General features: G+C 35.2%; 1 protein-coding gene across 1 annotated transcript; it reads right to left on the reverse strand.

The window, feature by feature from the left end:
- Positions 1-12,511: 12,511 nt before the first annotated feature.
- Positions 12,512-15,457, reverse strand: LOC132561832 (zwei Ig domain protein zig-3-like). Its single transcript, XM_060226534.1, has 8 exons — positions 15,371-15,457; positions 14,966-15,005; positions 14,604-14,761; positions 13,872-14,070; positions 13,558-13,611; positions 13,196-13,356; positions 12,816-12,935; positions 12,512-12,605 (listed from the first exon to the last, which is right to left on the reverse strand). Exons 1-8 carry the CDS (start codon positions 15,455-15,457, stop codon positions 12,597-12,599), a joined length of 828 nt encoding a protein of 275 aa, XP_060082517.1. The 3' UTR covers positions 12,512-12,596.
- Between the last annotated feature and the right edge of the window lie 310 nt (positions 15,458-15,767).

The raw sequence follows: 15,767 nt of genomic DNA on the forward strand, positions 1-15,767 counted from the left end.
TGCATCAGATCAGAAATTCGGACTGTATCTACAACCAGGCAATCTATAAATGTAAACCGTGTTTATTGGAGATTAATCTATTTCTGTCTAATACAGCTCTGATAGACGTCATTTGGGGTTCAATATCGATTTGGGAAGCATTTTATTCGATTACGAGAAAAGATGTTCGTGTCTACTGAGTACAAGCATTAGAGAGCTACGGCAGGATTTTACAAATATTTCTGTGATTTTATGTCGCTATCTCTTAAGTCGGATAACGTTTTTTCACTTTTATAGATTTTGTCTCTTAATATTTGTATATCACGCACAAGATTGCTATGCCGTGACAATAGCTTGTAAGATAGGGTGATATTTATTAAGGAATAACTTTTCATGTTATATAATGACAAATAGTTGAAATTGTGATTATAGGTTATTTAAAAACATTTGATTTTTGATCGATACTGTTATTTGCTTGAACAAAATATTCCTTATCTTGGGATTTGTCTCTTCATTATTTAATGGTCTAGTCCGTGAGATGATTAAAAGAAAATCCGCTTAGAACAAAAGTCATCATAATGTCGTATGAACTTCTCCTCTGAACGAATCTTCCCCTCTATGTTCAGGTGATTAATCCAACTTTTCACACACAATTGAACCTGTTTAACATTTCGTGTAAGATATTGAGAGTTTACAGGTAGACTTACAGGTAAATGAAAACAGGTAAGTGTTTGATGGTTGTTACAGTCACCCCTCCTTATTCGATGTGATGTTGGATTTGTTGAATACTCGTTTCTAGTACAAAATGATTTAGTTACTATTTGTTAACATTGTTCTCATTTGAGAACTTGATTTTAATTACTTCGATCGATCAAACTTTACATGTAAGGTGTCATCGTTCAAGTAGAACCCTATCGGAACACAAGGCGGAGGGTTTTTTTTTTTTTTTTTTTTTAGTTTTTTTGTTTTTTTCCCCCGTTATCATATTTTGCAGCGTTTCATTGCTTTTGAGAAAGAATTAAGGTTATGTTGACATATCTGTAATTTCGTTTTGTCGTCTTTGGAACAAATTTAGTTGCCTTTAGGTATATGTGGAAGAAGTAGGCTTTTATTTTATCATCCTCCTCGTTTCCTTTCAGTGAGCCCGCCCATATCTTTCAGAAGATAGTGGCAGATCCCCAACTTATACAAAATTGAGTTCCTTCGCCAAAAACTGCTGCAGAGTATGTTCAACCATTTAATCCATTGTTTAGCATATAGTGTATAGCAGAGTAATTTTATCCGAAAGCACGGATAAGGATTTTGCAGTCAAACCATATTGTGGGCGACAAATATCATAGCAACTGAATGCTTATCTTTTTTTACATTCCGTGACATGTGGCTGTCTTATGCTGATTATAACGTGATTGAACCTGAAAATAATGCAATTCATTATCGACAGTGTAATCCGTCAAGCCGAACAGGCATTGACAGTTTACCATAATATTTGACTGTTATGTCGTGGTTGTGTTCGTGGACGACATACTTTGCCCTTATTACTCTGGATGACATGCGATGGGTCTCTCGCATGTTTATGAGTGAGGTAGTCACCAGCTATCACAAGGATTCTAACCTAAAAATACCACTAATCGCTCATGAGATGATAAACCAAGCAAACAAATTTCTGTATGACGACAATTGTGACTCTGTATGTAATCTATATTACTGCAAATTATACATTCTAGTAAGTATATACATGTATAATGGAATTGCCGAACAAATATAGACTTCTCCAAATTAAAACAAGATGATTAAGCAAAACATTCAAAGCAGTTGTTCTTGAATATCTATAAATGACTCTCCAATAGATAAAGTTGCTCGTGAACGTTGTCACGGCAACCCCACCGGATGGATATGTGTTATTGAAACAACCTTGTTCACGAGGTTGACGACTTCTCGGTAGGAACTGCTGGGAAATAAATGTTCCGATAAATCGTCGTCAGGAGAGTTCCGTATCAGGAGGACAACACAACAATCACATCATGTGCCTTGTGTGGGAGTCGACGATAAGCACGTGATTCTTAATCAGAACTTGTATGTTAGTTTAGAAATTTGTTTTGGATTTTGATAACTGAGCAATATTTTGATCGTTGAAAATATCTTTAAAATGTCTAGAGTGACAATTTTATAGGGGATTTGGATAGGTACTCCATAACTTATTTATCTGTCATTTGCAGTCAATGCAACGATTAGCCTTTCATCTTTATTTAAAAGATATTAGTTTTTCATGAACCAGATATGTAAAGTTATATTCTATTAATTTACAGCAACATTAGCATTGTGTGAAGTTCTAAAAGAGCAAACCTCAATAATGAATTAAGAAGTATTTGTATAATACTAATTTTAATATTCATGGCCGATGCGACTAAACAACTGCTTCGAGAGCATCGTGACTAAATAAAATGATCTGATCACATGGGAACACTGTACAAATATCAAATCCAAATTCAAGCCATCTGCTTTTATATCGGTCGCCATTGAATAAGAAACTTTTCTAAAGTAGCGAGCTACATACCTTATCATTAGTAGGTTAGTTGTTAGTTTAATGTTGAGTAAACAGTCGTTAACTTCATGATGCCTGAGCTGTATAGTTTTACATACGGACCTGTGGAAACACCAGAAACGTACTGACTTTGTTTTCTGTAAGAAGCAAATATGTATCTGGATTACTTGTAGGCTAACTGTTTATGTACTGTTGAGAATTTATCAAGCTTGTCAACAATAGAAACTGATCAAGGATAAAGAATCTGAAACCAAAAGCAACACATTACTGCAACACTAAAACCAAACCAATCCATTTAAATGCTGTTCCAACCGATATATGTTGAATTTGTGTTTAGCAGTATGTACATCTGTATCATTCATGTTACACTGAAGATCCTGGTTAGCGGTTTTATTCAATTACAAAGCGAAGATCCCATGCATTATATATCAATTGATATAAACACTTATTACCGATTAGCTTGTAATAGTAATAATTATAACATTAAATGAATAAGTTAAGGTTCATACATTGTAAATTCTTGTTCCTTGACACTACGGAGGGACCAAGGACGACACAATCAGGCTGTATTTAGAAAAACGCAGCCTCCAGCGCACAGCGGCAGCTTAATGCCGCGATTACAAATTGACCATGCCTGAAGCTGCTGCCGTGAAGTCATCTACAGATAAAGTACGCGATAGTTTGCTTTTAATTTTTTCTCCCGTAAACCTACAAATTTGTAACTGTCTGTAATTTATGTATGGCATGAACATGTATGACTATCGAAACATCAAGGCAGATTAGGTATGGATTTTAAATGAATTAATACCTACAAGACCTACAAGTTAATTGCATTGATGCAATTGATGAATCAGGACAAACATCATGGGAGCGGCTTTGCATTGATTGATCTTCCTAACGTCGGACAGGCAATTATTGCAAGTCCTTAGGGGAAGGCCTGTATATTTGGTGTGCGCACGGCCGTATATCATTTATTTATTAATATTTTCTCTCTCCTACTAGAAGCGGTTCTTACTGTTATTGAATATATGGTAAGAGCAGTGTAGTCAGTCATGAGTAACTGTTAGAACGCTTAACCACGAGACCTCCTAGATCCCAATGGTTATTAACATGACAATACTTCTCTGCATTGCAATGAATAATATTACTCCAGTATAACAAGTAGAAGATAAAACCAGACACCATGGGAGCATCAATTACATACCAAATGTGGGTAAAAATAACAATTACTTCATAAAATATGTCAATGTTTTTGGTGTCAAACATGTCAAATTTTATTGCAAATGCAACTGTATATTTAGTTTTTTTTACATTTTGTTTTAAGCAACGTAAGGTACCTTCTACTGGTATATACATGCTCTTAGTGAAAGGCAGAATTAATTGATAGCATTTTGTAATCTAATAATGTATTGTGTAAATCGCGATCACGTTAATGTACCATAAAATAGCGAAAATAAGCTAGATGGCAACCCAAATATCGCATTGATATCACTGCACTTAATGCATCTTCTATAAAAATCCTAACACATATCCCAAATTTACAAATTTACAATACTCTTTATCATCATACTTTCGTTGATTATATCGTATACAAATCTAATAACATCAAAATGTCAACGACTGTGTGTGAATATAGACCAATTAGAAAAGAGCAGACAAGTGATAAAATCAGGCAGCAAAATGCTGTCCTGGAATTTTCCAACCCGGACCACGGATCATGGGTGCAAAACCAAGCTGGAAAATGTATCTCTTCAAGCGATCAGACTAAAGGTATCAAAAAGATGTTGATGTAAAGGACAATCCTTTATCGCATTCTATCAAGACATTGAATGACATATTAAAATGACAGAGGTTATATTAAATTAGATATACACTGAAAAAGTCAATGCAGTCTCGGCATGAATGAAAGCAAATGAAACGCAAAGGGAGGAGGAAATAAATGCAACAATTGCCTACAGAGAAGAGAATATAACAATGGAGTTCTATGGTATTACATATAGTAGATAAGACGGTGTGAGCATGCGTATTTTGGAGTACTGTTAACTCCTATCCATTTCCCCTACTTGCAAATAGGGTGAAATTTAAGATGGAATAATATTTCACGTTAAAACTGAAATAAAAAGAAATATTTAATACGATTTTAATTCGAAAATAAAACATTTAAGACGTGAGTGTAAAAGTCCTGAAAATCCAAGTATATATGTATATATTTTAATGTCAATGAGGCGGAAGACGTTTATCCGTCGAAACACCTGGTCTTCTTCTCGTTGTACATATTCAGGGTCGCTGTATTAATCTTTCTTCTGATCATATTTCATTTCGTGATTATTCAATTATAATGTTATGTTGTTTTGACTTGGAAATAAACTTTTATTAACACATTGTATCTTGTTTTATTTCTTAAATTAGTCTTGGCATTGATTTTTTTCAAGCATTTGGTTGGTAACAAAGTAGTTCCTTTGCAGTATTACAAGGTTATACTCCATTGGGCCAATAATTCAACCATTTCCTTAATATATCAAAAAATATACCTTTAATGTGAAAAGTGGAACATCACGTATTAAAGAAACATACTGGGGTGTCAATAGATACATTATTACTAAGTAATCCACAATTGATAACCCTGGCTGTTTCTCTAATTACTCGTCCTTTTAAAGTAATGACCAATACAGATAATGCATACTTAGAGAAGCATTAGCGACCAAATCAACATTCGTTGTGTCCATGTGTCTTCATACCAGTATATGACAATCTGTTCCCTGTAATGATTATCACGTGTTTGATGATCTCTTTAGCGCATTGCCTGTACTTCCGATGACAGACATGTGGACAATTAGGCGACATACGGCCGCGTATTGACCCCTTAAACATTACTACAATTCCGCATCATGCTTGTAGCAATTTCTCCGTATGACGTGTATTATAATTTCCGAGGCGTTGCAACTTGATGAGGGAACAATTAACACAGTTACTGAAAAATCCCATTAGCATGTCTTGATATATTGCCTGTCATTTTGTACGTTATCCTAGATTCCTGTAATTTTTTTTTTTAAACGAAAAACAAAACCAAAAACATCGACATATCACCAGAATCTTAACTGAAACACAAATTCAATGAAAATAGGTTGAAAGATTTGCATGGAAACTACTGAAAAAAGATAAGACCAGATAGGACCATGTCATCCACAGAAGAATGTGTTGTTTGCTTCACCTACAACATGTAAACGTTGGACAATCCACCAAGTAAATATACAACGAAATCACCAACATGCAAACTTACGAGCTCCAAATACGTCTAACTTCATATTGCACAAGGAAATAGAATGTTTCCTAATGAGATCATTATGACCTTAAAAACTTACATAATCAACCTTCATCCCTAAAAAAACGCTGTCTCATGTGTTTGTTCGTCAGTTGCCATCACAGTGCACGAAAACGACATAAAACACAAATTGTTCCTTTGGAGAAATGGAAAATTGCAATAGGAAAACTGAAATTATCACACTTATATAACTTGGTGGAAAGTTGTCTCTATCGGTTTCATTGAAGGATAAAATTGAGGTTAGTGGCTAATGTGGAAGGGCTTGTGGTGTCTTTGATTTTCACTTGAGATTGGTAAATACGATTGACATGTCAATAAATCAGTTGTGATTTAAAAGACAAGATGTCTTGTCTATTATACATTAAAGTGTAATTGAAGAACTACAAAAATTCTTTTGGCTTGTTTTGAAAAGCTCTTCGATAAATTCAGTCTCTTGTGATGGTCAGCCATTATAGGGGCACCGTGCGCTCCTGTGGGTATGCCAATGGTTTGTTATGAGATATTCCCACCAAACTCGATGAAAACATTGTCGTCTTGTCATCCTCATTGTTACACTGATGATTTTTTTAATAGTTTCATCTTGTTTATAATTCTTTATTAATTTAGACAAAAACAGCTCCAATACAGTTCACATCCATATATTTGTCCCGACGTTCACCCTTTTCTTTTTTGAAAAGATAAATATGATTACAAGAGAAGTAAGTTGTTCCTTAGTGTAAAAAGGACGGCCATGGTTTTGTATTTGAATAATGATTTTGTTTGCATATTTGCTCTACTTTGTTTTTTTTTCAGATATTGACATAATATATCAAAGAACTATATTGCTTAAGCACAACATTGCTTTGATTTAGTTCGCTTATCATTTTTTTTATCTCCTTCTGTTTTGTGACTGTATCCTATCCGAAGTTTTCTCATCCAATAGATTGTCCTCAAAGATGTAAATATTTTTAGACACATGTAATAAAGAACAGAACCCCTGATGATCATCTGTTAATATGAACGAATAAACTATATCACAAATCCTTCGTTCCTATCCCCTAACTCGTGTAATTATGTTTCTCATAATGACCTCTCACTTGTGTAAGGCATCTATATTAAGACAACAAAAGAACTGTATCTTCCACTTACTCTTGGGTTGTTGAGTTGGTTATGCACCTTACCTGATCCCAGTATTTCCAGTATGAAGGCTTCTATTTCTCAGTTAAGCTTGATGCTTTCCCTATTAATTCTAGATCCTGCTAAAATACCTCCATCAGCCTTTTTTGTCTCCTTGCCTTGCTCTCGTATAGTAAAAGTGGCTTCTCCTTTGATCTGGCGACGTCAAGGAGTTTCATAATTGTTTGATTTTTCACGGCGTAAGATTATTAGCCTTTCATCATTCCATCTACTGAAAGGCTGCAGAGCTTCCATTAGAAGTAAATGATTGCAATTGAATGACGCAGTTTTTATTTATTGTTTGGCTCTACAGGATCTAACTCTAATTTTTATCTTCCTCAGTCGCTTCCGATGCTTCACAATTTAGGCCCTTAGCATCGTTGACGAGTCCTAGAAGGACGAAACAACTATATGATGCAGCTTCATCATTGTTTTGCTCTACTCTGACTATAAATTTGTATGAAAAGATACTATTCACTTATGTGTCTTTTATACAATTTTCTTTAATCCTAAGACTGGAAAACGTTCACTAGATAATACATGTGATCGTTCATATGTCATACAATAACAAAGCCTCGGTCTCGAAAAGATTCAACTCTCATTTGGAGTAGCAAGTTTTTTTCTGGATAAAAGGGTCAACTTGAGTTATATTTTCTGAATAGCATAGCATATTTACAATTAATTAACTTGTACGAGTTTTCAAAGAAATACGTTTCACCCAGAAAATCTAAATCAGACGACGTAAAATCACAATAGAAATTTACTTACGAACGCTTCCTGGTATTCAATATGATAAGACATTACTCTTTACTTTGGTGTTATTTTCAGTATTTACCGTTTTCTATAGAAACTCGCCTTCCCTCATGTTCTTGATGTCCATATTTCCTCTAAGTTTCATATGTCTTAGATAAATAACATTACTTTTAACCCCCCGACCCCCACCCCACCATTTTCCTCGTTTCATGTTTCATTACATACAAACATAACTCAAGACGCATGAAAGCCATCCTACCCCCACACTTGCGCAAACTAAAATAAAAAAATAAAAGTTATGATAATACTATACTATATATGTAGTCAGCACTTTCTGTTATAGTTCCAGAGGGACACAATGATCTATTGATTTCCAGGAAATACAAGTCTAAATGGAAACAGGAAAACCTAGATAAGCTGTAAAGAAAATGTGATGATATATAGAAGACTCGCTAAATCTTGTGTTGACTGACACTAAGTACACTTTCTAGAAATCTGTATATATTTCCATACCGGCACGCAACCCTGGTATTACGTGTGCATTTTCATATCCTTGTCAGCGTATTTCATTAAGTATTCTAGTGCAAACATTTCTCTGTGCTGTGGGTATATCTATTGACTGTACATTAGATAGATGCTTGACATGCAAATCTACTGTCGCAGATCTGAACGCCACTCCGCAGGGACAAAGCCGGCATCATAAGCTGATGGGTAAATTCCACGTCTGATTTCGACGTTTCATTCAAAAGTGGAATTATTCGTCGCGGGAAGCTAATTGACTATATCATCAAAACCATAACTCTCCTGTCGTGTTGTAAATGGCCATAGACTCGGTTTCTAGTCTCTCTACATAGCTTCAAACTAGAATATGACTTTGGCTCTGACATCTGCGGTTATTTTTGGACCAAATTTAGATGGTTGTCTTACGAGAACATCACGGTATGATTTATCAATGACATGAAATGACCTTTCCAAGCCGTCGTAAATAAAAAATCGCTAGACATAATGCGGACTCCTACTAAAGTCAAGGATATCATCCCAAGGGAAAATTAATTTTATGTCTTCACGAGACATTTCAAAATTTTAAAAATCCTTTCATTTGTACACTGTTATTGGTTCTATGTATTCGTAATCAATTTGTGATGATTTCTAATAATTATAAAATTTCCCACATATATGATGCAATCTAATATAATAAAGCTTTTATATGATGTACGTTTACAAAACGCCCCATCAGCTACAGGGCTATTTAACTTGATCGCTGGCAATAAAGCAATAGAAAGTAGAAAAAAAAACATGGGCTCACTGCTTCATGTGCTTGCAAAGAATTACATGATATTGGATTCGAAAATCTTAATCAGGTTTAATGAGATTCTCCCACAAAATCAAGGTGTCCGATTGATGGACAATGGGGAAAAGACTAGAGACATGAAATGTACAATTTGTGATATATTGAGGAATAAAATAGTATTTAAGTCGACGTCAACGGTGGACTTAATAGTCAATGTTGTCACAATGAAAAGGAGACTGAAAAGAACAATAAACATGGGTATTGTTTATACTTGGTAATGTTTATCGAGGAATAGAAGAGTGTTGAATAGGACAATAAACATGGGTTGTACGCCTGATAATATCACGAGGAATAAAATGGTATTGAATTCGACATAAACGATGGACGAAACACTTAATGTACTCACACGGAATAGAAGAATGTTGAAAAGGAAACATTAGATTATATCGATCTTTCCCTACGACGCAACCAACATGGTCAGCTTTCCATCAAAATGTATTATAAACGCGATGATTTCAATTCCCTGTTGTGAGTTTTCCATTTCTGGATAGCAATATCCCTCCATCTCCAACCTATGGTATTTATATGTCACAGTTGATTCGATATTCAAGAGTCTGTTCCCTTTATCAGGATTTTCGTGCAAGAAGTCTTCAACTGATGGACAAACTCGTAACACAATGGTTCAAAAGATACAGGTTGATTAAAATTATGGGGCAGTTTTATGGTCGCCTCAGTGATCTCATTGAGAAATATTCTATTGTGTGTGTGTGTGTGTGTATGTGTGTGGGTGGGTGAGGGTGTATGGGTGGGTGAGTGTGTGTGTGTGTGTGTGTGTGTGTGTGTGTGTGTGTGTGTGTGTGTGTGTGTGTGTGTGTGTGTGTGAAGGGGGTGAGGGTGTATGTGTGTGTGTGGGTGTTTGGGTGAGGGTGTATGTGTGTGAGGGTGTGTGTGTGTGTGTGTGTGGGTGGGTGGGTGGGTGGTTGGGTGTGTGAGTGTGTGTGTGTGACATGAAGCTGTACGTATTTGATGCTCTTTAGTTTGCCTGTTGGTTCCGTTATGGTATACCGTGTTCTCATTTGAGAACATGACATTACTTATTTGGATTGACTAAGGTTTACATGGCGGCGTCGTCGATGAAGCAGAAGACGCTTACTCTCCCGGAACACCTGGTCTTATTCTCCTTGTACTTTTTCATGAGTCTCCGTGTAAATATTTCTTTTGTTAATGTTTTTCTCTAAATTTATTATGATTGTGTTTTATAGTAACTATATGTCACATATTCCCCATTTTGAGTACCACAGGCGGTGCATGAAAATCTTATCCTATTGAATTATCGACTTTTTTTATTTTCATTTTGTTTTCTTGATGTGATTTTACACACCCAGATATTACTGGGGGAATAAGAAGGTATCGACAAGGTTGTAAGGATCGTTCTCTTCTCATCACAAATAAAATGTTATATTTAATGGACAATAAAGATATAAAGGTGTTTTTGGTTGTTTTTTTTTTTTTTTTTTTTTTTTTTTTTTTTTTTTGTGTTTGTTTTTGTTTTGTTTGTTTTTTTCCCTTTTATTGTTGAAATCGTTACGAACAGAAATTAAAAACATGACCCTGATAATAAAATGCAGTTTGATGTTTGGAATCTTCTGATAACTGACAGTACACTGAATTATTGAGATGGTCACTCTATAACATGGATATACTGCAGGACGAATACCTCAATATAAAAGACAATATCATCTCCCTTTTCACTTACCCTTTACCAATAAATATTAAATGTTTAAATGGTAAGATATTTTCATGGAAGTCACTGTGAGATCCAAGTCACGTTTTATAGCGATTACATTTCAATAGAACACGTGTCCTCTCATGATAAACTTGAAATGTAAGTTTATTATTGGCTTAAATCCATACTTAAACACGTTGTTATACTGGACAGATTCCAGGATTTAGTGTTTCACTGACCGAATAAAGCAGTGTGTGTACTGGCTAGCCAGCTAAATAGTCAAAAGATAGGTAAATAAAGTTTACATGTTTCTACTAAAATGGGGATATAGATTTTAAATTGATTGTTGTCCAATATTGGACTCTCCATCCCCTTCTCCATTGATGGCATAAACTTCCATATACAGACTAGATATTCTACCCTAAGAGTAGCTGGTCACCCTTTTACAGAATGTTGAGTCCCGTTATGCAATAATCTACAGAGAATGTATCGAGAGGTTCTGCACAAGAAGGCACAAGATGATGGACGACAGAGGTATGTCACATTTACTTAACAAAATCAGAAAACTGTAATGGTCCGATTAAATTCAAAACATCCCTCTACCTTGGTTGTAAGTAACAGTCCAGGAAACAGCTATCGGCAAATTTCACAAATGTGCTATAGATACCAAAATAACTTCATTGATAAAATAACCACAAGATTCTTCTTTTGATCCAACTTTCATATCTAATATACTGACATATATATTTATATATTACTCGATATATGTCTCTACGTGAAGAAATTCTGCATTAACAGGACTTGTATCTTGTAGACAACACCGTCGAACGTAAATGGCGAACTGACAAATACCCATGTATATCAGCACATTGGGCAAAATTACTGACTCAAAATTTTCTTCTTTAAGTTCCCGAAGGAAAGTGTACTAGTCGACTGACCGTTTTGATGAATAACTTTCTTCATAAACTAAATGTGCAATGTGAAATGTTGTATATTTCAGTACCCGTTTGGTTAAACAATAAAGACAACGAAAATAAAACACACTCAATGGAAAAGAATCACCCAATTCAAATTTAGTAAATTGAAACATTTATTTACACATAACTTGATAAACAGTCAATAAATTGAGCATTTACTGGTATGTGATTTGAAACACAATAAATTAAATATTTATATTTCAATAAATAAATAAATTCATTTGTACAGGAAAATGGCACAACACAATGTGTGAGCACAATAAGACTGGTAGATATGATATGTCTCACTTCCAACAACACAACCCTTCGGACTTTCTCGATCCCTAAAACACGGAGACAAAAAGTACACGTCGACTGAACACCTGGAATTCTTTTGTTGTATTGATGAGTTGCACAAACATACTTGAGATGATCCATGATTGTTTATGATATTGATGAGAATGCTAATGAGTTCATAAAACACAGAACACAAACAGTTCATTGCACATTTTCCAAAATAAAACAAAATAGTCTTTGATTCAATGTTGTGTCTTGGAGATTTTTCCTCCATTTGCTCCTGACTAGATCGACAATGTAATGTTTATCTTATATTATTCTGCGTATCTCCTTCCAGCCTTATCTCTTGTAGTTTAACGGAAAACATCTTCTCCATGGCACCCTGTCGGTTTTATATCATAGCTAAATGTCAGTGACACAGTTAACATTAATAAATGCTGAGGACATCACAGTAAGAGAGACAGTTCGTCACCAAGGTAACCACGTGCAATAGGACCGTCACACTGTTAACCACGTAATTAGGGCCTGCACCGTGGCCTTACATGTATATCGTCGTTAAGGGCCGTAGACATCACTCATTTGGTCTGTGAATGATAAAATTAAGATATGTTACTTCGTTAGCAAATCGAACAAAAACAAAAACAACAGCAAGGACAAACGTTACAACTATATTGTACAAATAGGAACACTCATAAGCAGCGAGAAAAAAAAAATGAAGAACGAAAATGATGTTTTACAGGTAAAAAATAACTGTCCACCTCACAACAGTTTTAATAACTTATATAAATACCTACCGGATATACAAATGTGATTTTCTTATCCTTGCCGGAATCATTTTCGGCTATACAGGTAAACACTCCCATGTGTTGAGCCCATTGCACATTTCTGATCAGAAGATCGCCGTTTGGTAAAAGCTGTTGAAATACAAAGGCGTCATTAGTTATAATATGCATCTGTTGTTAGTAAGTATCCAATTAATGAAAACAGGAAACTTAATCGTATCATAAAAATGACAACGTCTCAGATCAAACATTAACTGAAGAATGATTAATCAATGATAAGATTTCTCAATTTTTAAACTGTCATGTGTATTAATTCCTGTAAAGATTGTTGAACTTCTATAATATTGCGTAATAACTGTGATAAACATTGATAAATTGAACAGCGGTCTCACCTCGTATCCGAGATCCTCCTCCGAGATAATCTGGAGATCCGGGGTCTTCCACGTGATACGTGGTGTAGGGAAGCCTTCTGCGCGGCAAAACAACTGGATGGTGGCACCCCTTTTCTCTAACCTGTTACTTGTCCACTGATAAATGCGAGCTGGCATTTTTTCTACAACAACAGAACGGGCATTGAATAATTAATTGGCGAGGTTTGGTTGTCAGAAAGTTCTTTATATCATAAATATGATTTAATGTCCAATTATATCACAATCGAATGTTTTACTTTTTAAAAAAAAAAAAAACAACAAACGTTCATGTGTGTTCGTATATATATATATATGAGATTGAAAACTTAAAAAGTATTACTTACCAGTAAATGCTCTTTTCACAAGACAACTCTCTTCCCTGTCATCTAGAAGTCTATCTGTAAAATAATATAAAAATTGTAACGTGACATTTATTTCAATGGTATTCATATTGATTGGCTTCTCCACAAATTTTGCCATTGGATTTTGACGATTTTCATTTCAGTGACTGAATAGACAGGTGCATGTACACGCTAGGTCAGTTATAACACGTTGTCGTCAACAACCGCTAAATTGCCTCGAGCAACTCTAATCACTAGATGGACATTTCGTTTGATACACTACAAATATATGGATAGATTGCCCTCGGGGTACTTACCTACTCCCAGGGTGGTAGTGCTAACAATCCTCTGTGTGGGAGTGTCCGCCACGCAAGAGTAGTCTCCCTCCATATCCGGTGTGATACAGTCGAGATAAAGAAGAGCTTTGGTAAAACTCCTCCTTAATAATGGACGACCCTCCTTATCGACAACATCTTCGTAAAACGCCTCGTCGTTTGTATTTGAAAGCATGTCACCCTGTAATGACAAATCGAACCGTAAATGAATGTTTGATCAAAACAATGTCCAGACTACAGATACATATCACGCTTGCCTATGTAAAGTTATACCATTGTGATAACCGACGACTCGAAACTTCGACATTCGACGACCTTAATCATGATTACAACCGGTCGCCTATCGGTCAGAAGGATAACGTTATGGACGCTCCGCTTTAGATATCACTTACATACAATTACAAATGATGGATGTAATTATCAACATTTCAATGTGCCCACATATCTAATGTGTTCCTCTAAAATGAAGTTGCGTGTTTATCACGAGTTATCGGCGTTAAATGTTTGAATGTTGAATTACCATATTGGTCAAAGTCCGATGTAAAAGACAAGAAAACTAAACTTTAATTCAAATTTCAGCTTTCTATATCGAATATTGTCGCTTTCTAGACAAAAAATATTGTCGATGGACTTTTAGTTTACCAATGTTATTTACTTAAAGTAAAATGTGAAATAAATAAATAAATAGAAAAAATTAGAAATGTGTACGAGAACCTGTTCAATGCGATGTTGTCCATCTTTAACCCAGTGGATGGTAGGGGGAGGAGTACCGCCAGCCTGACATGTTAATACGGCACTCTTGTCCAGTACGACCGTCTTACGAGGTAAATCACCATTTTTCTTGAAGAATAAATCCAAGCCTGATCTCCTTGCTGAAATAAAAGACAGAGATTTTTTAAAATAATAGAATTTTACATATTAGTGTAGTATCAGACATTGCGTACAATACAATATTGAACCAGTTTGATTTTAATCTCGTGATAAATTCTACTGAACACGTCTGAAGTATATGAAATAAATAAAGCATGTTTTTTTTTCAGATTGCATTATCTGTATATATGTATTAGTTTACTTACATGTCTGTCGCTTCGCGGTTCCGTAAGGAGTTCTCGCTTCCTGCAATGACAAATAAAGACAATTAATTTCACTTATATAAAGGATTATTAAATTGCTCTGGGATTGGTAAGGATCTATTATAAAAACATGTAGCAATGTGACCTCTGTCGATTTGCGCGGTGTTGATTTTACGTACAATTTAAATTAAAAGCCATTATTTAACTACACCGGTATTACAGTTGCGTCATCTTAGATTTTGGCTGTGCGCCAAATCGTTCGGGTTCCCCTGTGACCCAAATAGTTTGGCAAAGTGCCAAGTAGGGCAGTGAGGCAATGTGCCACACAACGTTTAGAGCACTGCGTTTATGAATGAAGTGTATTACAACTCCGATCTACTACGAGGAATGCGAGCCCTTTGGCTATACAGTATGCGTCACTTGTGAACAGAAGCGGTAGACCGCGACATGGGAGTGTCGCTCCAGGTCACCCCGTATATCCTTCGACCCAAACATGCGTTACCTAGAGAAACCCATTTATAAAGTCCCCCCATACCTTATTTCTAAAATACCTTTGAAAATCAATTTTGTAAAGATCGAGTGAGATATATATATATTTTTTAAAATTTGCTTTCACAAGTTTTATTATTACCATTTTTTCGGGTCTCCGATTTCTATCCGTCAAATTGTACAATATATGGGTCAGTCTCAATTATACTTTCTACGCCTTCGAATTACTGTAAATCTTATCAATAGAACATATAATAAAAAAAAAATGTGTACTTGTGTACCAAATCGCCTACCACTCAATCATTTTCAAATTCAA

The sequence above is a fragment of the Ylistrum balloti genome, unplaced genomic scaffold, assembly GCF_031769215.1.
Source record: "Ylistrum balloti isolate Yb309-2 unplaced genomic scaffold, AGI_CSIRO_Ybal_v1 Utg371288, whole genome shotgun sequence".
In the NCBI taxonomy this organism is placed as follows: Eukaryota; Metazoa; Mollusca; class Bivalvia; order Pectinida; family Pectinidae; genus Ylistrum; species Ylistrum balloti.

Coding starts and splice junctions, on each gene's coding strand:
- LOC132561832 (XM_060226534.1), bottom strand. CDS start 15,457: ATGTTTGGGTCGAAGGATATACGGGGTGACCTGGAGCGACACTCCCAT. Junction 14,762..14,965: donor AACCGCGAAGCGACAGACAT/GTAAGTAAACTA, acceptor CTTTTATTTCAG/CAAGGAGATCAGGCTTGGAT. Junction 14,071..14,603: donor GACAACATCGCATTGAACAG/GTTCTCGTACAC, acceptor TTGTCATTACAG/GGTGACATGCTTTCAAATAC.